Consider the following 22536-nt stretch of genomic DNA (forward strand, 5'->3'; position numbering starts at 1 on the left):
TTACAGAAGCCACAGAACAGTCATACAGACCCTGCTCTGTAGGGTCCTGGAAGTGCGGGTCTCATTAAAGGCCAACAGAGGCTGGATTGCAGAACCCTTAGAGTCAGCATTGGGCCCCAGAAATTCTAAAGCAGTGGCTGGACACCAGAACGTTGAGGGGTCAGTCGGAAGCCAATCCCTAAGGGTGCCGGCTGCACACGGCCTCCCCAGGTTTTTATGCCTGTACAAGTTGGGGATAAGTATTTCCATCCGGATTCAGGGCCTCTGATATCACCGTTCACGCTGCCAATTAAGAACCCACCAGTTACACAGAGGAAAACCCTAGCAGGACACTTGCTCCAGTGGTAAACAATTCTGAAGTTGGTCAGAGGTGGGGAATCGTCTCTCATGCAGCCAGCAGCCCCCCCGCAAGGCTCATCCTCATTGCAAAGCTGGGGGACCGTGCCAAGGCGTCCCTGAGTAAACGTGAGTTGACCCCCAGGCCAGCTGCTGCTGAACTGTTCCCACCCTTCCCAGCTAAAACACCTGAATGTGTGCAAGGACTTGAAAACCTAGAGGAAGGGCCATGGAGCCACACCAGCCACGGCACGCAGGCCGACTTGGGGCCTGCAGGCCAGCCAGGATGGTTCTGGTCCTGGGCGCTTTTCTGGAAGCTTTCCATCTCCCTGCCTGACGTACCCCTCCTGTCCCGGCCCCCACTGCTTTTTTTCCTTCCTCACCTCTGTCCGGGGAGAAATTCCAGCAGCAGGTATGGGTGACACATCCTCTTCTTTAGCAGGTGGCAGTCCGGCAGCTCCTGCAGAAAGTCCAGCAGAGCCCCACTCGCACCGGGCCACGCACAGAGTCGTGGGCCCTACTCCCTCCCAGCAGCCCAGCCCCGAGACTGCTGACGGGGCAGAGAATATGGCGTCAGGCACAGCTGCAGGGGTTCCTGCTGCCTGGAGCGGTGTTTATATTGACCTCAGCCCAGGCACACCTGGGGAGGGCTGGCCGGCCGGGTCAGGCTGCCCAGGTCAGCCAATCCTCGCCCCTCAGGGGCTCACAGTTGCAGAAAATGGGCCTTGCTGCACCGGCCAGGTCCAAGAACAGGTATAGGTCCTGAGGGTCAGGATAGACAAGGGGCTGCAGCTCTGGCTTGTTTTCTAATCATTTTATCTGGCCCATGAGTGGGAGACAACTTCAAGAAGACCCTCTCCTAATGAGACGAACCCAGGAGTCAGGGAGAGGAGGGGCGTGGGTAAAACAGAGGCCTGATGCCCCAGCTGCAGTGGAAGCCTCTGGAAGACCCGGTGGAAGGAGACCGCACAAAGTGAAGCCCAGGGTCACAGACCTGTCCCGGAGCTGCTGTTTGTTAGTTCAGGTCCTGCTCTGAGGTGCTTTGTGTCAGCTCTGACCAACAGGTGAGCTGGGGGTGCTCTGAAAGAAGGGCTACGTGCACAGTTCCTATGTACCCAGCCTTGCTGGGGTACCTGCCCAGCTGAGTTCCATACCCTGGGAGGGGCCTGACCACGAGAGCCCCGTGGGCTGCTGGGTACCAGCTCAGCTGAGTTCCATACCCTGGGAGGGGCCTGACCACGAGAGCCCCGTGGGCTGCTGGGTACCTGCTCAGCTGAGCCTCATATCCTGGGATTGGCCTGACCACGAGTGCCCCGTGGGCTGCTGGGTACCTGCTCAGCTGAGCTCCATACCCTGGGAGGGGCCTGACCATGAGAGCCCCGCGGGCTGCTGGGTACCTGCTCAGCTGAGCCCCTGACGACCACTCCTTTCTGGCTCTGAGTTGCTTCCAACAGGACCGCAGTCACCTGCATTAGTCTGTGTGACCCATCTGCCCCCACTTTGCCTTTCCTCTCCCTCCCTGCGATGATTCCAGGGACATTTCCAGCCCGGACCCCTCTCCCAGGCCAGACGCCTCCGTCCAGTCACTGCACACTCATCTCACCTTGGGGGCTAGCAGGCCCCTCAGAGGACTGGGATCCTGCAGCTCCCCACACCCAGGAGCAGCCCCACCTTCCCAGGCTGCTGAGCCCAGGCACCAGGTGTAACCGAGCAGGACCCTGTGGGGCCTTCCCAGGACAGACCCCTCCCCCACACCCTCTGCTGTCGCTCCTCTCTGAAGTACCTGGATAACAGTGCCCGATGCATGCTTCCTCCACCACCAAGGGGAAGAAATTAACTACTTGATGATCAGGAACAGGTAACCCCGGAGCTCCTGGTGCCTAAGAATTTATAACGTTAACCGCCCGTTACCTCACCATCAATCAGAGAATCGTGCACCAGCTGATCACATACCCTGCGACCCCCCTCCTTCACTTGGCCTTGAAAACTGCTTTGCTGAAATCCTTCAGGGAGCTCGGGGTTCTAGAGCACAGGCCACCTGGCCTCCTTGTATCGGCACTTTGACAATTCAGGCTGCACCTTCCTCCGCCACCCCCGGTGTCAGTAGACCGGCTCTGCTGCACTCGGGTGAGCGGACCCACGTTCGGTTCGGTAACACTGGGGCCTCCCAGGCTCCCACTCGCCTTGGGCCCCAGTGACTGTCAGCTCCTCCTCCACAGCCTTGTTGCAGCAAAAACAGAAACGAAGTTTCCCTGCCCCGAGAACAAGGGAAACAAGGGGACAGCGAACAGGCTGGAGAAGAAGCGTGACCTGGCCCGAAAGAGCTCATCACTCCTTGTTTTCCTCTGTCACTCATTTGCAGTAACTAGATTTGTACTTCACAAAGCTAACCTCACTCCCTGACACTATGGGATTTACACTCGGCACCCACCACCCCTCACTGTGTGTGTTACAGCCCCGGCCTCTCACTCCCTAACCTTATTATGTAACGCACTTACATTCTATACGCCCCTCACAACAAATCACACCCTATAGTTTTTTTCATTTCAGAAACAAGGTCACTGGCTGATAAACCAGAGGCAAATGGATGCAATTACCAGACTGCTGGACCCCAATTACCGGGCAGCCTGATGCCAGCGATGACTGTTTTGAAATAATGCAAAGGAAAGGAGGAATGCAAGACCTTCACTACTTTGATCCTTATCCTCTACCCCGGACTGCGGGAGCCCCACATATAAAATCTTCCCTGATTCTCAAGAAAGGGGTGCCCAGTTCTTGAGGTACTAGCCTGCTGTGTCTTCCCTTCTGCCTGGCAGAAAAATGAAGCCATCTCTCTCTTCCTCCAAAACCCCTGTCTCCGTATTTCTGTTCGGCCTCGGTGCACTGGGAAGCCAATATTTCGACGACAGCCTGTGGCCAGTTCCCACGCTAATTCTCCTCTACACCCACAGCCCTGGCCCAAGCCCGATCTTGTGCCTGGTTCCTCCATCAGACCTGACAAAGCTCCCTGCCCCACGGTGCGTCTCACACCCCACCCCAACGTGCTCTTTCTGAAGCATAAACGAGACTGTGACTCTCTCCCACCTGTAATCCCCCAAAGTTTCCCCACTTTCGCTAGGGTATCTGCCGGGAGAGACATCTGCCAAGGCCCTGAGAGTCCCCGGCAGCCCCACTAGGCTGCTGGCTCCTGGGTTCCCAGACACTGAGCACCTCAGCAGGCCAGGTGACACAGCAGGAAACCCCAGAACTGCTCACCTCAGGAGGGGGCTGGCACTGCCACTGCCTGATCAAAGAGAACAGAGAAGGGTTCCCCAGCTGGGACACAAACTCTGCACGAGTGGCCTCTCCTTGAGCCATTAGCTCACCTCGTGTGACTTGAGGGAAGGAAGGACCGAGGCACACTTGCTTCCTAAGGAGGATGCTATAGGCTCAGTCATGTCTCCCCAAATCCACGTGCTGAATCCCTAACCCCCAGGACGTGGTTGTATTTGGAGATAGGATTTTTAAAGAGGTGATCAAGGTTAATATGACATCACTAGGGTGGATCCTAATCCAATAGGATTGACGTCCTACAAGAAGAGATTAGGACACAGATAGGCACAGGGGGAGACCATGTGAGGACCTGGGGAGAAGATGGCTGTCTAAGCACCAAGGAGAGAGGCCTCAGGAGAAGCCAGCGTGCAGACACCTTGATCTCCGACAGCATCCAGGACTGGGAGATAGGCCTGTTATTCAAGCTGCGCAGTCTGTGGTATTTGTTACGGCGGTCCCGAGCAGACTCACAGGGTAACTCAGGGCTCAGACTGGACAGAGCCTGCTCTCCATCCCCTTGTACGTGAGTTACAGGAGCCCCAGGCACTGAGGAGGGGGTCCCTGAGGAGGCACAAGATAGAAGATGCTAGGCATTAACACGACTGCATTCACGTTATACGTGCCTGAAGTCCATTCACGCGAGATGGTTTTGTCCCGCGTGTACATTGGCACCTTTAGTCTGAACTGCAGACCTTTGGCTTCACCACCTCCACTGCGAGCATTAGCTTCACCTGCTGTGGACCATCTCCTATAGGATTTCCAGAACCACAGAGCATCGAAGCTTCAAAGAACCCAGAATCTGTGCGCTAGTGTCTGGGCGACCCTCACAACAGAGCCGCACAGCTGCCCATCAGAACCCATTTCCCTTTTTCCTGTGCACAGCTACCCTGCACATCCCAGCCTTCCCACCCCTTACAGCTGGGGCGCAGTGTCTCCTGTTACCAAGGGGAAGGGGTGGAGGTGGTGAGGGCCTTGGCCAGCCTGCATCCTAGGACGGAGGGCATTATGCCCACCTGGTCACTCCACCCCGCTGGTTGAAACACTCACCTGGAAGCAGGGAGGAGAAACAAAGTGGGGGCAGAGCCTGGGACCTGACACCCACCTGCCCTGGACTCTCACAGGAAGGGGACAGAGACATCTTGAGCTTCAGCCCAGTTTTGGGAGACACTTTGTCACAGCAACAAACTTGGCCTTAAAAGCCAAGGTGCTTTACAAACCCCTCCCCAGCTGTCACAGAAAGTCAGGCTTCATCTCATCACACGTTTCTCAAACCCCAGCTCATGCTGAGACCACCTCTCAGGTGATGGTGTTTCAGAGCAGCCCCTTTAAAAGATCCCTGGATTTCAGCTCTCCCCGCCCTGCCTTCAGTTTAAGGGAGAAGTTTCCTTGACAACCTTGACAAACCTGCTCAGTTTCCTTAACAACCAAGCTTCGCAATCTCCCAAACTCTTCTCCTTCAAACATTCCTATTCTAAGCTTGATGAGCCTAAAGTGACAGTGCTGTCATCACGTGCCAGAGGGTGACTCCTCCAAGCCCCTAGTTACTGGTTACATGATGCTACTGATGATGAAATCCCACAAGAGCCAGGTTTGCAACATAACCACTTCTGGACTCAGCACTGGGTCCCTTTCCACGGACAGAGTGGAGTGGCCGTTTCCATGGACCCCGTGGTGGAAGAGCTCACCTAATGCAGCCAGGACTTCATCCTTTCCAGGTGATTCCAGGGTCCTCATTCTCCCCAGACCCCCACCCACATGGCTGCTGGCTGCTATCTGTGCCAGTCTATACGGGACCTTGGTAATCTCCTAAAATGAGGGTTATTTTATACACAGGTAATGGGTTGAATGCTGGCCCCAAAAGATGTGCCCCCCAGAACACAGGAACAGGACCATATCTGGGAAAAGCGTCTTTGTATATGTAGTTAAGGGTCTTGAGGTGAGGCCATCTGGGGTTAGGATGGCCCTCAATCCAATTGAGAGAGTCCTTATGAGACAAAAGAGGAGAAGCACAGACATAGAGGAGAAGCCACGTGAAGGCAGAGGCAGAGACGGGAGGGCTGCAGCCGCAAGCCTGGGGACGCCTGGAGCCCCTCAAAGCTGGAAAAAGCAGGAAGAGCCCTATTCTGGAGCCTGTGGAGAGACTTCCGTCCTGCAACACCTTGATCTCAGATGTCTGGTCTCCAGGACTGTTGTTTTAAACCACCCAGCTTGTGATCATTTGTTACAGAAGCCACAGCACAGTCACACGGTCTCTGTAGGACCTTGGAAGTGCAGGTCTCATTAAAGGCCAACAGGCTGGGTTACAGAACCTTTAGAGTCAGCATTGGGCCCCAGAAATTCTAAAGCAGTGGCTGGACACCAGAACGTTGAGGGGTCAGTCGGAAGCCCATCCCCAAGGGTGCCGGCTGCCCACAGCCTCCCCAGGTTTTTATGCCTGTACAAGTTGGGGATAAGTATTTCCATCCTGATTCAGGACTTCTGATGTCACCCTTCACGTTTCCAATTAAGAACCCACTAGTTACACAGATGAAAACCCTATCAGGGCACTTGCTCCAGTGGTAAACAATTCTGAAGTTGGTCAGAGGTGGGGAATCGTCTCCCATGCAGCCAGCAGCGCCCCCGCAAGGTGCGTCCTCATTGCAAAGCTGGGGGACCGGGCCGAGGTGTCCCTGAGTAAACGGGAGCTGACCCCCAGGCCAGCTGCTGCTGAACTGTTCCCACCCTTCCTGTAGAACACCTGAATGCGTGCAAGGACTTGAAAGCCTAGAGGAAGGGCCGTGGAGCCACACCAGCCACAGCACGCAGGCCGACTTGGGGCCTGCAGGCTAGCCAGGATGGTCCTGGCCCCAGGCGCTCTTCTGGAAGCTTTCCATTTCCCTGCCTGAGGTATCCCTCCTGTCCTGGCCCCCCGCTGCTTTTTTCCTTCCTCACCTCTGCCGGGGGAGAAATTCCAGCGGCAGGTATGGGTGACACATCCCCTTCTTTAGCAGGTGGCAGCCCGGCAGCTCCTGCAGAAAGTCCAGCAGAGCCCCACACACACCGGGCCACGCACAGAGCCGTGGGCCCTACTCCCTCCCAGCAGCCCAGCCCCGAGACTGCTGACGGGGCAGAGAATATGGCGTCAGGCACAGCTGCAGGGGCTCTTGTTGCCTGGAGCGGGGTTTATATTGACCTCGGCCCAGGCACACCTGGGGAGGGCTGGCCGGCCGGGTCAGGCTGCCCAGGTCAGCCAATTCTCGCCCCTCAGGGGCTCATAGGTGCAGAAAATGGGCCTTGCTGCACTGGCCAAGTCCAAGGAACAGGTGTGGTGTTCTGAGGGTCAGGATAGACAAGGCGCTGCAGCTCTGGCTTGTTTTCTAATCATTTATTCTGGTCCATGCGTGGGAGACAATTTCAAGAAGACCCTCTCTTAATGAGAGGAACCCAGGAGTCAGGCAGAGGAGGGGTGGTGGGTGGAGCCAGGGGCCTGGTGCCCTGGCTGCAGTGGAAGCCTCTGGAAGGCCCGGTGGAGGGAGGCCGCACAGAGTGAAGCCCAGGGTCACAGACCTCTCCAGGAGCTGCTGTTTGTTAGTTCAGGTCCTGCTCTGAGGAGCTCAGGGTCAGCTCTGACCAACAGGTGGGCTTGGGGTACTCTGCAATGAGGGCTACCTGCACGGTTCCTATGTGCCCAGCCCTGCCGGGTGCCTGCCCAGGTGAGCTCCATACCCTGGGAGGGGCCTGAACACGAGAGCCCCGTGGGATGCTGGGTACCAGCTCAGCTGATCTCCATATCTTAGGAGGGGCCTGACCACTACAGCCCAGCGTGCTGGGAGGTGGGGCGTGTGTATGAGCGTTCTCTCTGTGCAGCCGGCACAGAGTTGCTTGGCGACTTCCCCGTGGGCAGCGCTGGGATGAGATGAGAACCAGGACATGCTGCGGGCCCCCTGAACGTTCATCCTGCCCATCCAGGGTAATGAGGTCAGTAGGTGGGTGCTGGCCATTGTGCTGTGTGAGGGAGGCCCCACGGGTACCTCTTGTTTCTTCCACCTGACACCACAGACGACCCCCCCCCCCCCCGCCCCAGGACAGAGCAGACTGCCTGCCTGGGGCAGGTGGGAGCTCCTGGTGACTCTGCAGGGGACATGAGGGGGATGGACTAGGAAGGAGGGGGTGGGAGCCCTGGCAGAGCCATGGGGCTCGGGGTTGAGGGGGCCTTTCTGGGTCTGAGCTGGGAGTGGATGTGCAGGTGGTGCGTGTGATCCAGGAAAGCTGCCCTGGTGACGTGAGGCTGAACCTGTTTCAGAGTGACAAGCCTTCCGGATGATCCCAAAACAGGATAGTGAGACGGATCCTGTTAGAAGAAGGTAAGTGAATACCCCCAAGAGGAGGCTCTGAGAGCTGGTCTCGGGAGGGGGGTGAAGAGTGCAGGTGTGGAAGCTGTGGGAAGTGGGCAGTCACCCTGCATGGGCAGCAGGTGCAAACCCCACTCCGTGGCCTCACGTCTGTGCTTCTGGCTGGATTACTTGGCGTCTCGGAGCCTCAGCTTCCCAGGCAGTATGGAGTGATGGTAGCAAGGATTGACTAGTAATTTGCTCAGAACAGGGTAGAAAGGGGTCTAGTGGAAATTCCACAGAACACCATCAGTATGGGAATCCAGGCCCTGTTTCCCGCAGGTCTGTCAGCAGGCTCAGTCCGAGCAGACTTGCAGCAGAGGCTGGGGATGGGCTCGGTTTGGTGGGGCCCCCGGTTTCCTGAATCTCGGAAGGAACAGGCTCCAGTGGGCAGTAGCAGGTTCATCCCACACCTGGAAGCATCCAGACCTCAAGGCCCAGCAGCCCCCAAGCCCTGTGTCTGGGCCCCCAGGAGGCAAAGGGGACAGGCCAGCCTCCTCCTCGGCCCTCTTTCTGCCCAGAACATTCGATGTCCAGGCCGTCATTAGGGAGAAGCAGCGATTCTGGCAGCTCTGAACTTGAAAACTTCTGCTCTGGATACTAACCCCCTGCTCTCAAGTAGATGGGGAAATAACAGCCCTGTCACCGGTTATCCACGGCTGCAACCATTACCCAAGCCCCGCTTGCTGAATTCATAGCGCACTTCAGGTTACCGTTTATTTTTATTTAGGCCGGTCCTTGCCTGACAAAGCACACCACGTACGAGCTTTATTTGAAAAACCCCGCGCGGGTTTTTCAGCAGCTCCCTGACCAGGAGGCGACTGCGGCGTTGCGGCCAGTCCAACACGTGCTCTGCCGGACCGGGGCCCAGTTACAGGCAGGCCGAGCAGCGCAGAACAACCCGGACCTACAGCTGGTGCCGGCGCCCGGTTCCCAGCGGCCGCACCTTAGGTCAGTGCCAGGAAGCGTGGGTAGCAGGGAAATCACGCCCCCGCGCGAGCGGCCGCCAATCGCAGAGTGCAGTGCAGCGCGGCGCGCTGGGAGGGCGGTGCGTCCGGAGAAGCCCCGCCCCCAGCCCGAGCGTCCGCCAATCGCAGAGCGTGGTGCGTCGCCGCGCGCCGAGTTGGTTCGGCGGCGCACGGCCTTCCGGCGGCCTGAGGGGGCGGCACGCTCTGGAGGAGGCGGCGCGCACGGAGATGCCCCGCGGAGGCCAGTCTCGTGGCTTGAAGGTAGGCTGTGGGCCTGTGGGTGCCGTCTCCTCGGTCCCCCCACGTCTGCTTCGCTCGCGGGGCGCGTGTGGCTGGCCCCGGGCTGGTGAGCGGCCGGGGCGTCTGTGGCGTGGACGCAGCCCGCGCTGGAGGCGGGGCGGGACGAGCCGCCTCCCTGGAGGGCGACGGTCGCGGCTGCGGGGCGACCGGAGCGGGTGAGCCCGGCCGTGCGGCCTGAGTCCAGCTGGTGCTTGCGGGTCTCTGCTGGGCCGCAGCGCGACGGCGGCCGTCCTGGGGTCCGGGAGGGTCTGCGAAGCCGCCGCGTTTGCGCCGCGCTGCCTCCCCTGACCCTTCCGACGCCGGAGCGGGAGCGTCTCGGCCGAGTCGGGCGCGGGGTCCTCCTGGTGACCGCGCTGAGAGCGGCGCAGCTGCGTTCTGAGTGCATTGCGTTTGTCCTGCGCGTGCCCTTTACCTTTTGAAAGCGATTTCTGAGCTCCTTGCTTACCGAAATATTTGTCTCGTCGTACTGAAAACTGAATGAAAGCAGACACTGAGTCCTTTCTTGACTCCTTTTTTCTTACCAAAAAAGTTCCTTAAAAAATAGTCCGCGCACGCTGCTTCAGCCGCCGTCTCACTGCTGTGTCTCCTTGCTCCTGGAATACCATTAGTTGTCACACACGTTGTCAGTTTTGTGACTACACATTTACGAAGTCCGGGAAGCCCATGACAAACATAACCTAACCCTGATTTCAAAAATACTAAAATGTGAAGAAAGAAAAAATCAAGGAATCAAGGAAGTATGTTAAATTGTTGAAGCCCATGTAACTTGTGAACTTGGTCACTGTAGCATTTGACACATTTGCCACTTGATTCTTTTCCTGTATTGCAACTGCTCATTTACTTCTCCTTGCTGCCTTCCTGCCAGGTTCTGACTTCTGACTTTGCACCTTTTTCCTCACTTTGCAAGTTTGTTCTGGGCAGTCTCACACATTGGTGTTAGCTGTCCCTCTGTATGGACGATTTTCAAATGTGTATTTGACCTTTCCCTTGAGCACGGTTTAAACGTAGTGCACCATGAAGTTATCATCCTCTCGCCCTTAGTCCCCTGGGCGCCAGCACTTCCTCCTGTGCTGGTCTCAACTTTTTGATACTGATGCTCTCTAATTGTGATTGCAGGGTGCACTTCAGCAGAAACCGTTAAGACACTTGGAGGAGCAAGGTTCCTTCTCACAGGTCCGGGAGGGTGCATGGCACACCCAAGGACCACACGGTGACGAGACACAGGGAGAGAGGGACAGCACACCTGGGGTCTGCCTTTATTAGGATCTGAGGGTTAGGTGTCTAGAATTTCGGGAATTCATTCTTCATTGGCTACTTTAAAGCAATAGCAGGGAGGGAGAAGCACGATCGCTCAAATGGTCAGTTATTTAGGTTACCAGCGCTTGTTGGAAGAGGAACCTTCATGGGTGGAGGCAGCCTCGTTCCTTACCTGGTTGTTTTGCAAGTAGCTATGCTATACAGCTGGAGATACTTTTATTCAAGATGGATTTCTTCTAAAGTGGATGCCACCTGGCAATCAGATGCTTAATGTCAGGCACTTATGCTACATCCTCACTTAGAAGTCTTCATGTATTTGACTTGATATTCACTTTTCCCCTTGTCATTCTATCACTTTTCAAGACCTTATCATAGCACCTGTTATAATCCCTTGAACATATTAGATACCTAATAGATACCTGATGAATGAATGAAAGGAGAACTAGTATAGAAGGTTTGCAAGTATTGTAGGTATGAAGAAACATGGGGAAATACCCTGATCAGAAGACTTGGTTACCAGTCTCAACTTTACAACTAACTAATTTTATAATTCAGGGCAAGCCATGTAGATCTTTCTGGACTCTTAAAATGGAAGTTGATATGTGCCTGAACTAACATGGTAGAATTGGGAATAGTATTGGGAAAGAACTGAGTTGATAGATAATAAAAGGAAGATGAGATTTAAGTACCTGAAAGTGAAAGATGAAGAGGGAAGAGTCAGTGTGACTCAAAACTTGAACCTGTGAAAAATGGGAGGCTTGGGAAGAGTTAGTTGCTCCTTACCTGATGTTAGGATATACAGATATGGGAAACATAAGGCCCAGGGAGAGATTAGGCTCCAAGTTGCTCCACGGCTGGGTGTATTTTCTTTCTTTCTTCCCTCCTGCCTTCGCCCCCTCACTGTCCTTTCAAGTGCAATGATTCTTATTCCCTTAAAGCTTTGTCTTCTCCCTTTACTTGCTAAATAGCCAAGAATGACCACAAATATTCCCTTTACCTGTCAGTCGCTTACCTTCCGAGATTCCTGATCCTCCTCAGACTGAATTATAGCTCTCCTCCTTCTTTTTCTCACTGAAAGGAACACTGTATCTTGGTAAGGTCATAAAAGAGAAATAAAGGAACATCATATCTTTCTAATGACACCCTCCTTCTCTACTCCTTTGGGTCCTCATCAGAAAACCTTATTTTATTTCTGGTGCCTCTTTCATAATAGCAAGGACATAGTAATCATTAATTAAATGCAATGTACGTGTCATTTCAAAGAAGTTTTTTCTTTTTCAAGAAAGGGAAACATTACTTCTTTGAAGCAGGAGGGGGAGGAGCCAAGGAGAGAATAAGGACCTGGCTTCTGTTACAGAAAGGGGTTAGTATTAGGTAATAGGAATATTTTTCCTCTGAGACTGTAGGGAAGAAGGAGAGCTCAGTAGATGGGAGGTCTGCTGAGTTTTATAGTGGCTTATTTTAACCTTAGGGAAGATGTGACGACTTGTGCTATGATGGTGACAAGGAGAGGTAAAGGCAAGCATGGGTGTGGAACTTGTGTATGTAAGTGTGTGTGTGTGTGTGTGTGTGTGTGAGAGTAGAGGGGTAGGGAATGGTAGGAGTGTTGACCACCATTGACCAAGGACAAGTAATAAGAAAATGTGAAGAGGGCTACTCTCATTTGTGGGTCTTTTTATACTAGCCTTGTGGGTTGGTGATTGGTAAAGTGAATTGGTAGAAGAGTAGGAGTCTTAATGCTTGAAAGGAAACACTGAAGTAGTTCGCCATAAGAGTACAGAATGGCAGGTGAGACGTGATTAGGAGGAGGCTAGTGACTGATACCATGACTGGGCTTGAGGCTTAGAAGTTCCAGTGATATTCCCAGGTTCTCAGCCCGGTCAGAAAGCTCAGCTGCTGTTAATGTGCCTTTGTGTGGAAGTTGCACATGACAGTTATTGTTAGACACTTTTGTTAAAGTGAGATAATGCAGAATCAGTGGCTAGAATCTTTATTTCTGGAATTAGACATACATGGGAGAAAATCCTGACATGTTGCTTACTAGCTCTCTGACCAACACAATATACAAAGCATTTCTAAGTTGTAGCTTCTTGTCTGTCAAATGGGGATAATACCTATCTTGCAAGGTTGGTATGAGGGTTAAATGATGAGAACTGCATGAAATGATGTACTGAGCATATAAGCACTCAATTAATGTTAGTGATAATGAAAGCAATTAATAATAAAAGACCATGATAATGAAAGGAATTTCTAGTTGAGGACAAAGCTGTTGTTCATCCTCTACTGTTTTGCCTTTAGATTTCTCCAGAATTGCTTCACTCAGTTTGATGAACAAGGAATAGGAAGAGGGCTTAGTTTTAAAGTTGTTCAGTGGTGGAGAGAGATTCTCTCATAGTTATCTTGGTAGGAGTACCTTATGGTTTTACCAGTTTTAGCCCTTGGTAATCCTATTGGATGATTTACCAGTGGTTCTGCTTCTCAGAATTAGACTTCTTAGTACTGATATCTTAGTCTAGAGGTTGTCTTATTCTTAAAATGGAAGGAAAGGAGAACTAACATTTATTGAAGACTTTTCATATGTCAGGTACTTCACATATATATTTCCTGTAAGGGGAAAAATATTTTCTTTTACATCAAAATAATACATGCTCATAGATACAAGTAGTAGTATGAAAAAATTTCTCATGAAAATCAGCAATTGTTGCCCTGCTCCTTCCTGCACTTAGTCATGTACCTAAAGGCAATCCCTGTTTAAAATTGAGGTAATCGTAGAATCACATAACAGTTGTAAAGAACACGTGAGATGTAGACATCTCACGTATTCTTTATCCAGTTGGCCACAATGGTAACATTCTGCAAAACTGTAGTACAATATCACCACCAATGTATTGACATAAATACAACTATCTTATTCAGATCTCCCCAGATGTGTGTCTGTGTATATGTGTGTGTGTGTTTAGTTCTATACAATTTTATCACGTGTGTAGGTTCATGTATCTACTACCACAGTCAAGATACTGAACAGTTTCATCAGCATAGGATCCTTTTTATAATCACACCGACTTCCATTAACTCCCACCCCTAACCCCTGGCAATCATTAATCTATTCATTATTTAAAAATTTTTGTCATTTCAAAGATGTTAGTGGGATAGAATCATACAGTTTATAACCTTTTGACATTGTTTTCCTTATTTTTTTTCCCACTCAACATAAGACTCTTGTCCAAGTTGTGTATATCAGTAGTTCTTCATTTTTATTGCTGAGTCGTAGTCCACGGAATGGATGTACCACAGTTTCACTTAACATTTTACCTGTTGAAGTACGTCTGGGCTGTTCCAGTTTCTGGCTGTTAGAATAAAGCTGCTGTGAACACTTGTGTACAGATGTTTTGGGGAACATGGGTTTTTATTTCTCTAAAATAAATGCCCAAGAGTGTAATTGCTGGGTCATATCGTAATTTGATGTTTAGTTTTATAAGAAACTAACAAACTTTTCTAGAGTGGCTGTACAATATTACACTGGCAATGTATGAGAGATTCAATTTCATAGATAATAAATTCATGCTTTTAAAGTACAGAATTCAGTGGTTTTTAGTATATTCCCAAAGTTGTGCAAATATTTATTATAGAATATTCTCATCACACTGAAAAGAAACTCCATGGCTGTTAGCAGTCATTCCACATTCTCTCCTTCCCCATCCCCCTGGCAATCACTAAGCTACTTTCCATCTGTATAGATTTGCCTATTCTGGACATTTCATATAAATGGAATAACATATGGTCTTTTGAGACTGGCTTATTTCGCTTAGCCTAACGTTTTCAAGGTTCATCCATTGTTGTAGCATGTATCAGTACTTCATTCCCCTTTATGGTTGAATAATTTTTCATTGTATGGTATATAACATTAAAAAAATTCCATTCATCAATTGATGGATATTTGGATTATTTACACTTTTTGGTTGTTATGAATGATGCTGCTATGTATGATTGTTTGTGTACCAATTTTTGTGAAGGTGAAAGTTTTCGTTTACCTTGGATGTAAACCTACCACTGGAATTGATGAGTCATATGGTAATTGTATGTTTAAATTTTGAGGAACTGCCAAACTTTTCCAAGTGGTTACATTTTTTAGTGTCACCAGCAAGGAATGAGGATTCTGACTTCTTCGCATGCTTGTCAATACTTGTTATTGCGTTCTTTTGACTTTAGCCATCTTAATGGGTAGAAAGTGGTATCTTATTGTTTTGGTTTTGATTTGCGTTTCCCTAATGACTAATTATGTTGAGTATCTTTTCATGTGCTTATTGGTCATTTGTGTATCTTCTTTGAAGAAATGTGTATTCAAATTACTTGCCCATGTTTTTTTTTTTTTAAATTTGGCTGTGTTGGATCTTCATTGCTGTGTGCGGGCTTTCTCTAGTTGTGGCAAGTGGGGGCTACTCTTCGTTGCGGTGTGTGGGCTTCTCACTGCGGTGGCTTCTCTTGCTGGGGAGCACGGGCTCTAGGTGCGCGGGCTCTAGAGCGCAGGCTCAGTAGTTGTGGCGGCACATGGGCTTAGTTGCTCTGCGGCACGTGGTATCTTCCCGGGCCAGGGCTCGAACCCGTGTGGCCTGCATTGGCAGGTGGATTCTTAACCACTGTGCCACCAGGGAAGCCCTATTCAGTTTTAAAATTTCTGCTTGAGTCAGTTTTGCTAGTTTGTGTGTTTCTTGGAGTCTATGTATTGTATGGTGGTTATCTAATTAGTTGGTGTACAGTTTTTCATATTGTTCCATTATAGTGTTTCCTATAATCCTTTAGTTTGGTAGTGCATTTTCTCTTTCATTTCTTGTTTTTGCAGTTTGAATCTTTTCTCTTTCCCTCTTTTTTATTCTTTTTGTGAGTTTAGCAAAAGGTTTGTCTGTTTTGGTCTTTTCAAGGAACCAACTTTTGGTTATATTTATACTCTTTTTTATTTTGTTTTCTATTTTATTTCTGCCTGATCTCATTTCCTTCCTTCTGCTTGCTTTGGGTTAGTTGCTCTTATCTTTCTAGTTTTCTAAGATTAACAGTTAAGCTATTAATTTGAGGCCTTTTTAAAAATAGGTATTTACAGCTATAAGTTTTTCTGTAAGCGTTGCTTTTTCTACATCCACAAGTTTTAATATATCTTTTTTCATTTTTCTCATAATATCTTCTAATTTTTTTGTTATTCTGTCTTTGATCCACTGGATATTTAGGAGTATGTTTAATTTCCATATTTTTTTGATTTTTGCAGTTTTATTTTTGTTAATTTCATTGTATTGTTGTCTAAGAATAGTAATAATTTGCTTTCACTCCTTTACAATGTATTGAGGCTTGTTCTATCTGTGAGAATGTTTCATATGTATGTAAGGAGAATGTGTATTCTTCTTGTTTGTTTGAGGGGGTCTTTATGATTTTTTGTGGGTAGTCAGCTATTTTATTAGGGATCCTTTTATATGATGTGTCTTTTTTTTCTTGCTGCTTTTATGATTTCTCTTTGTCTTTTACTAGTTGACATGATGTGTTTTGGGTTGGTCTCTGAGTTTATCCTCAGAGTTTTTTGAGTTTCTTGGGTGTATAATCAATATTTCATCAAATTTGGGAAGTTTTTGGTCTGTATTTTTTAAGATACTCTTTCTGCTTCCTTTTTTTCTGGGACTCTTAAATGCATATGTTTGTATACCTGATGGTGTCCCACAGGTCTCTGAGGTTCTGTTCATTCTTCTTTTTTCTTTCTGCTCTTCATCTTGGATACTCTCAATTATTCTGTCTTAAAGTTTGCTAACTTTTTTTTCCTGCTAGCTCAAATCTGCTATAGAGACTCTCTAGAGAACTTTTCATTTCAGTTATTGTACTATTCAGTTCTTGAATTTCTATTTGAGTGTAGTGGTTTCTTTCTTTCTTCCTAAAAAAATTTTATGTCTTTATATTCTCTATTTGCTGGGGTATTTTGTTTTAACTTTTTTAGACAATTCCCATTTTTTTTTCTTTGAGCATATTTACAGAAGCTGATTTAAAGTCTTTGGTGAATCCAACTTCTGGCCTCCCTCAGGTACAGTTTTTCTTGACTGCATTTTTCTTGTTATACCTTTCTGTTTCTTTGTGTCTTACGATTTTTTGTTGAAACCAGACATTTAAAATATAATGCGACAACTCTGGACATTAAGTTCTCCTATCCCCTCCCCAGAGGGTTTTTAATTTGTTCATTATTGCTATTTGTTTGTTTAATGACTTTCCTGAAGTTTCTTAAAGTTTGTAAAGTTCCTGTTTTCTGTGGGAAAAGGGGCATCTCCAACTTTTCCTGCTACCTCCAGGAGATAGGTCCATTAAGGGACAAGGGGAGGATTGCCATCAAAGAGCTGGAAGTAAAGGAGCCTTGCTGTCCCAGCCCATGACCTGCCCTGTGAATCCAGACCCACAAACTGCATAAAATGGAGTGTTGGTGGCCGTTTGAGGCTTACAGTAAATGCCAAAAATTTGAGAAAAAAATATTTCCTGTTTGTAGCTGCTGAACACACTACACTGTTTACTTGTCTGTGAATTATTGGACAGATATTTCTTTAGATGCTTTGAGCTAATAAGTCTTTCATTCTTTACTGAAGAGCTCTGTGTGTGTTGAGGCATGCCTTCTATAGTCTGGCAGTTTATAACCGACTTAACCTTAATTTTCTCCTTGTGCGGGGCCTTGACGTTATCCAGAGCTGAGATATTAGGGCCTTCTCAGGTTTTTCCTGGGCATACACACAGCCCTGCACATCAGGTAGCATTCCAGATTCCCTGGAACATGTCAGATCTTTTCAGTGCTGCCTGTGGACATCTCATTCTTCAGATATTCCTTAGCACTTTTGGCTGTTTGGTTCCTGAAAGTACTATTGCTGCCGCAGGCAGCTATAGTACGAATTGCTGTCAGTTGTTTTAGACAAATGCCCTGGTGATAGGGGTTTCCTACTGAGTGAGCTCTGAGTCAGGTTGAACTAAGTTCTGTGAATAAGTTTTTTTTCTCAAGAGAGCTGCCAGGCAGTTCAGGTAATGATAGTACTCTGTGGATAGGGCCTTTTGAGGACCTACAAACACAGTTTTCTCTCTTCACTGACTGCTGGGCTGCCAGTTTACACAGCTTACCCTGGTTATGAGGCTGCTGTTTTTCAAGGCTATTGTGGAGCTAGAGAGGGGGCATGAGATGAGAGCAAATTAAAACACCAAAAAGTTCACTGTTCTTGTCGATATTAAGCTCCTTTTCTTGAGTGAATGCTGTTCAGATTATGAGCCTAAGGTTAATTTCCAAAGTTCTGAAAAGTTAAACTTTGACTATTTTTTCCACTCCTATTATTTCTTTTATGAAGGAACAAGTTATTAGAGGTTGTTATTCTCTTATTCTGAAAGTTTGCTCATCACGTTTTTTATTTTAGCCATTAAGATAGGTGTGTGCTGATAACTCATTGTGGTTTTAATTTGTATTTCCATGATGGCTAATGATGTTGAACATGTTTTTATGTGATTATTTGCTATCTGTCTATCTTCTTTGGCAAAATACCTGTTCGTTTCTTTTACCCATTTTTAAATTGGATTTTTGGGGGTTATGGCTGAATTTTGAGAGCTTAAAAAATATTCTAGGTACTAGTCCCTTGTTGGACATGTTTCCAAATATCTTCTGGCAGCAACATTTTAAAATTTTTAGCACGTTCATTTGATAGTTTGTGCATTTGCTATCAAATCTATGACAACTCTTTGCCTAGCTCTGGAACCCCAAAATTTTCTGTTTTTTTCTAACAGCTTTATAGATTAATATTTTACATTTATGACGTATTTTGAGTTAATTTTCATGTAAGGTGTGAGGTTTAGGTTGAGTTTTTTTTTTTTTTTCTTTTTTTGTTCTATGGACTTTCAGTTGTCCACTACCGCTTATTAGAAGTCTGTTCCTTCCTCCGTTGAATTGCTTTTGCATGTTTGTCAAAAACCAATTGCGCAAATATGTGTGGGTTTATTTCTGGGTTTCTGAAGTGGTCCAGTCATGTATGTGTCTATCTCTTTGCCTAGTAAGCCTAAACATTGGATAGAGTGACTTTCCACTTTATTCTTCTTAAAAACAGTTTTAGCTCTTCTAGGGCCTGTGGCTTTCCCTGTAAATTTTAAAATAGTTTGGCTATGTCTACAAAATACTTTCTGGAATTTTGATAGGAAATGAATTAAAGCTGTCGATCAATCTGGGGCAGATAGATATCTGTGAGTGTCCTAGTCCATGTCTCTCCATTTGTTAATCTTTGGGTTCTTTCTTCAGCATTTTGAAATTTGTAGCATGCAGGTGCCATGCATGTTTTGGTAACTTTATACTTAAGTATTCCATTTATTTTGGTGTGATTGTAAATTGTATTGTTTTTAATTCTAGTTTCTACATGTTTATTGTTAGTATTTAGAAATGGATTGCTTTTCGTGCATTAATGTTATATTCTGTATCCTTGCTGAACTCACTTATTAGTACTAGCCAGTTTTTTGGTTAGATTTCTTGGGATTTTCTGTGTAGACTCTCATGTTTCTGTAGTTTTGATTTTTCTTTTTCAAGCTGTGTATTCTCAAATCCACTGTTGTCCACTGCCGCCGCCCCCCACCCCGCCCCATCTCCCTGCCTTATTGTAGCAGCTAGAACTTCCAGTACCATGTTGGATAAGAGTGATGAGAGTGGACATTCTTACTTGTTACTGATCTTAGGGGGAAAGCATTCATTCTTTCCTAGTTAAGTATGATGTAAGCTGAGGGTTTTGGGTAGTTGGTCTTAAGTTGAGGAAGTTTACTTTTATTTGTAGTTTGTTTACAGTTTTATAATGAATTGGTATTGAATTTTATTATATGCTTTTTTTGTGTGCCAGATGCTGCAGTTTTTCTTTTTAGCTTGTTGATATATGGTCGATTACATTGGGTGATTAAAAAAAATATTGATATATATATATTTTAATTAGTTTATTTTTCTTGGCTGTGTTGGGTCTTTGTTGCTGCGTGTGGGCTTTTTTTTTTTTTTTTTTTTTTTTTTTTTTTTTTTTTGTGGTACGCGGGCCTCTCACCGTTGTGGCCTCTCCCATTGCGGAGCGCAGGCTCCGGACGCGCAGGCTCAGCGGCCATGGCTCACGGGCCCAGCCGCTCCATGGCACGTGGGATCTTCCCGGACCGGGGCACGAACCCGCGTCCCCTGCATCGGCAGGCGGACTCTCAACCACTGCGCCACCAGGGAAGCCCTGCGTGTGGGCTTTTTCTAATTGTGGTGAGCGGGGGCTACTCTTCATTGTGCTTGGGCTTCTTGCTGCAGTGTCTTCTCTTGTTCTAGAGCATGGGCTCTAGGTGCGCAGGCTTCAGTAATTGTGGCACGTGGGCTCAGCAATTGTGGCTTGTAGGCTCTAGGGCACAGGCTCAGTAGTTGTGGTATGGGCTTAGGTGCAGGCTCACTAGTTGTGGTGCACGGGCTTAGTTGCTCTGTGGCGTGTGGGATCTTCCCGAACCAGGGATCGAACCTGTGTCCCCTGCATTGGCAGGCGGAGTCTTATACACTGGTTGATTTTTGAATGTTCAATAAGCCGTGCACATCTGAAATAAACCTCACTTGGCCTTGGTGTACATTTCTGTGTAAATGTTACTAGATTCGTTTTGCTGATATTCTGTTGAGGTTTTTTTTTGCATTTAAATTCATAAGAGACATTTGGTCTGTAGTTTCTTTTTTATATTGTCTTTACCTGACTCTTATCAGGGTGATGTTAGTTTCCTAAAATGAGTTTGGAAGTGTTCTTTCTTGTTTTGTTTTCTGGAAGTTATTATATAAAGTCGACGTTAATTCTTTGTTGAAGGTTTGGTAGAATTGTGTAATGAAATCACTTGGGCCTAGTGGTTTGTTTTCAGGAAATTTTAAACTTCAAATTCAGTTTATTTGATGGTTATAAGCTCTGTTTACATTATCTATTCTTGGTTGAGTTTTGGAGGTTGCGGTTTTTGAGGAATTGGTTGACTTCTAAGTTATTGAGTTTATGAGTGCAAAGTTTGTAGTGTTCCTATATCTTTTTAATGGCTGTAGGATTTGTAGGGATATGTTTTTTCAATGGCTGTAGGATTTGTAGTGATATCCCCTATTTCAAACTCATATTTGTCATCTGTGTCTTCTCTGTTTCTGTTTTTTTGTCAGTCATCGTAGATGTGTATTAATTGTAATTATCTCTTGAAGGACCAGCTGTTGGTTTTATTGCTTTAAAAAATAGTTGTTTTCCTGGTTTGAATTGAATTGATTCCTACTATTTATTTTCTTCCTTTGCTTGCTTTAGTTATTTTTTGTTCTAGTTTCTTGAGGTTGGAATTTAGGTTATTGATTTGAGTTTTTTTCATTTCCAATGAAAATAAGTTGACCCTTGAACAGTGAGGAGTTTAGGAGGCTGATACCCTGTGTAGTTGAAAGTCCATGTATAACTTCACAGTTAGCCCTCTGTATCCATGGTTCCACATCCATGGATTCCACCACTTGTGGATCATGTGGTACTGGAGTAGGTATTTATTGAAAAAAATCCATGTGTAAGTGGACCCATGCAGTTCAAACCTGTGTTGTTCAACTGTCAACTGTATTTAATGTTACGAATTTCCCTCTCAGTTCTGCTTTAGCTGCATCCCATATATTTTGATACGCTGTTTCTTTTTTCATTTAATTTTGTATGTTAAAAAAATTCTGTTAAAGACTGTTTTATTCATGAATCAGAAACTTGTTCATGTTTTTATCATTTATCCATTTTGTTTTTGTTATTGGTTTCTAATTTAATTCATTTATGATTAAGCCACACATTCTGTGTGATTTCAGTCTCTTAAATTCTCTGAATATGCTATATTTGGGTGAATGTTCCTTTGTGTTTGGAAAAATAATATGTATTTTGTTTTTGTTGGGTGGTGTGCTCTGTATGTGTCAGTTAGGTATTGTTAGGGTTTTTTTTGTTTTGTTTTGTTTTTTTGGTGAGATCTTGTATGACTTATATTATTTTCTACCTAGCAGTTCTATCAGTTGCTGAGTGTGGTGGGCAGGTGTCGAAATCCCCAACTATAGTGGTGGATTTGTGTATTTATTTTTTTGGCTCTGTTGGTTTTGTTTTATGCATTTTGAGGCTCTGTTATTTGGTGTTTATAAAATTAGTGTTGTATCTTTCTGTTCAATTTATCCTTTTATTGTTACATAATTTCTTTGTTTCTAGAGATTTCTTTTTGACCTGAGGTCTACTTTACCAGATACTAATATAGCCACTTTTGTTGTCAGTGTTTACTTGGCATATCTTTCTATTCATTTACTTTCAACCTCCCTATAGTGTTGAACTTGAAATTAGTTTCTTCCAAATAGCATGTTGTTGGCTCATGTTTTTTAATCTACTCTGCCAGGCTTTGTCATTTTGATGGATGTATTTAAGTCATTTACATGTAAAAGAAAATTATTGATATGTTAGTGTTCAAGTTTGCCATTTTGTTGTTTTGTTGTTTTCTTCCTGTTCTTTCCTTTCTCTTTTCTTGCCTTTTTGGAGTTACTTAAACAATGTTAGGTTTCTATTTTGATTTATTTATAGTTTTTCTTAGCTTTTTTTGTTGTATCATTTTCTCAGTGGTTTTTCTAGAAATACAATAATATATGTGTAGCTTATTACAGTCTATATATGCAGCATTTTATCACTTCTACTAAAATGTGGAAGCTTCACTTTCCATTTAGGTACCTTTAATGTTACCTAGTATTGTGACTTTTTCATATTTCATATTTATTGACTGTGATTTATACAGTTCTTGAGAAGGCTTGTCTTTTGTATTTATCCGTACTCCTGCAGTTTCTGTTTTTCCTTTTTCCACACTGCTCACAAGGTTAAAAAAAAAATCATTTTCTATTGTTTCACTACTTCCTTTTACCAGTCTTTAAGTGTATATCTGCTGGTTTCCAAATACTTAAGTGGTGTGATTTTTTTTGTGGGGGGGATCTAAAATGTCTTTATTTCCCC

The 22536-nt window shown here is 46.5% G+C and overlaps 1 protein-coding gene across 24 annotated transcripts in view; it reads left to right on the forward strand.

Moving 5' to 3' along the window:
- The first annotated feature begins 9134 nt into the window (after positions 1 to 9134).
- SPIDR (scaffold protein involved in DNA repair) overlaps positions 9135 to 22536 on the forward strand; it is a 374802-nt gene continuing 361400 nt past the window's right edge. For 17 of the 24 annotated variants that reach the window (XR_010837399.1, XR_010837398.1, XR_010837402.1 and 14 more), the window contains exon 1: positions 9135 to 9247. Coding sequence is in view for 14 of the 24 variants with exons in the window: in XM_067017141.1 (XP_066873242.1) it covers positions 9215 to 9247 (33 nt within the window). In the remaining 10 variants the exon portion in view is untranslated. Of the gene's footprint in view, positions 9442 to 22536 lie in introns of all 24 variants that reach the window. The other 7 variants (XR_010837400.1, XM_067017144.1, XM_067017145.1 and 4 more) reach the window with 3 other exon arrangements.

Source organism: Kogia breviceps, chromosome 17, assembly GCF_026419965.1.
Source record: "Kogia breviceps isolate mKogBre1 chromosome 17, mKogBre1 haplotype 1, whole genome shotgun sequence".
NCBI classification, from domain to species: Eukaryota; Metazoa; Chordata; class Mammalia; order Artiodactyla; family Physeteridae; genus Kogia; species Kogia breviceps.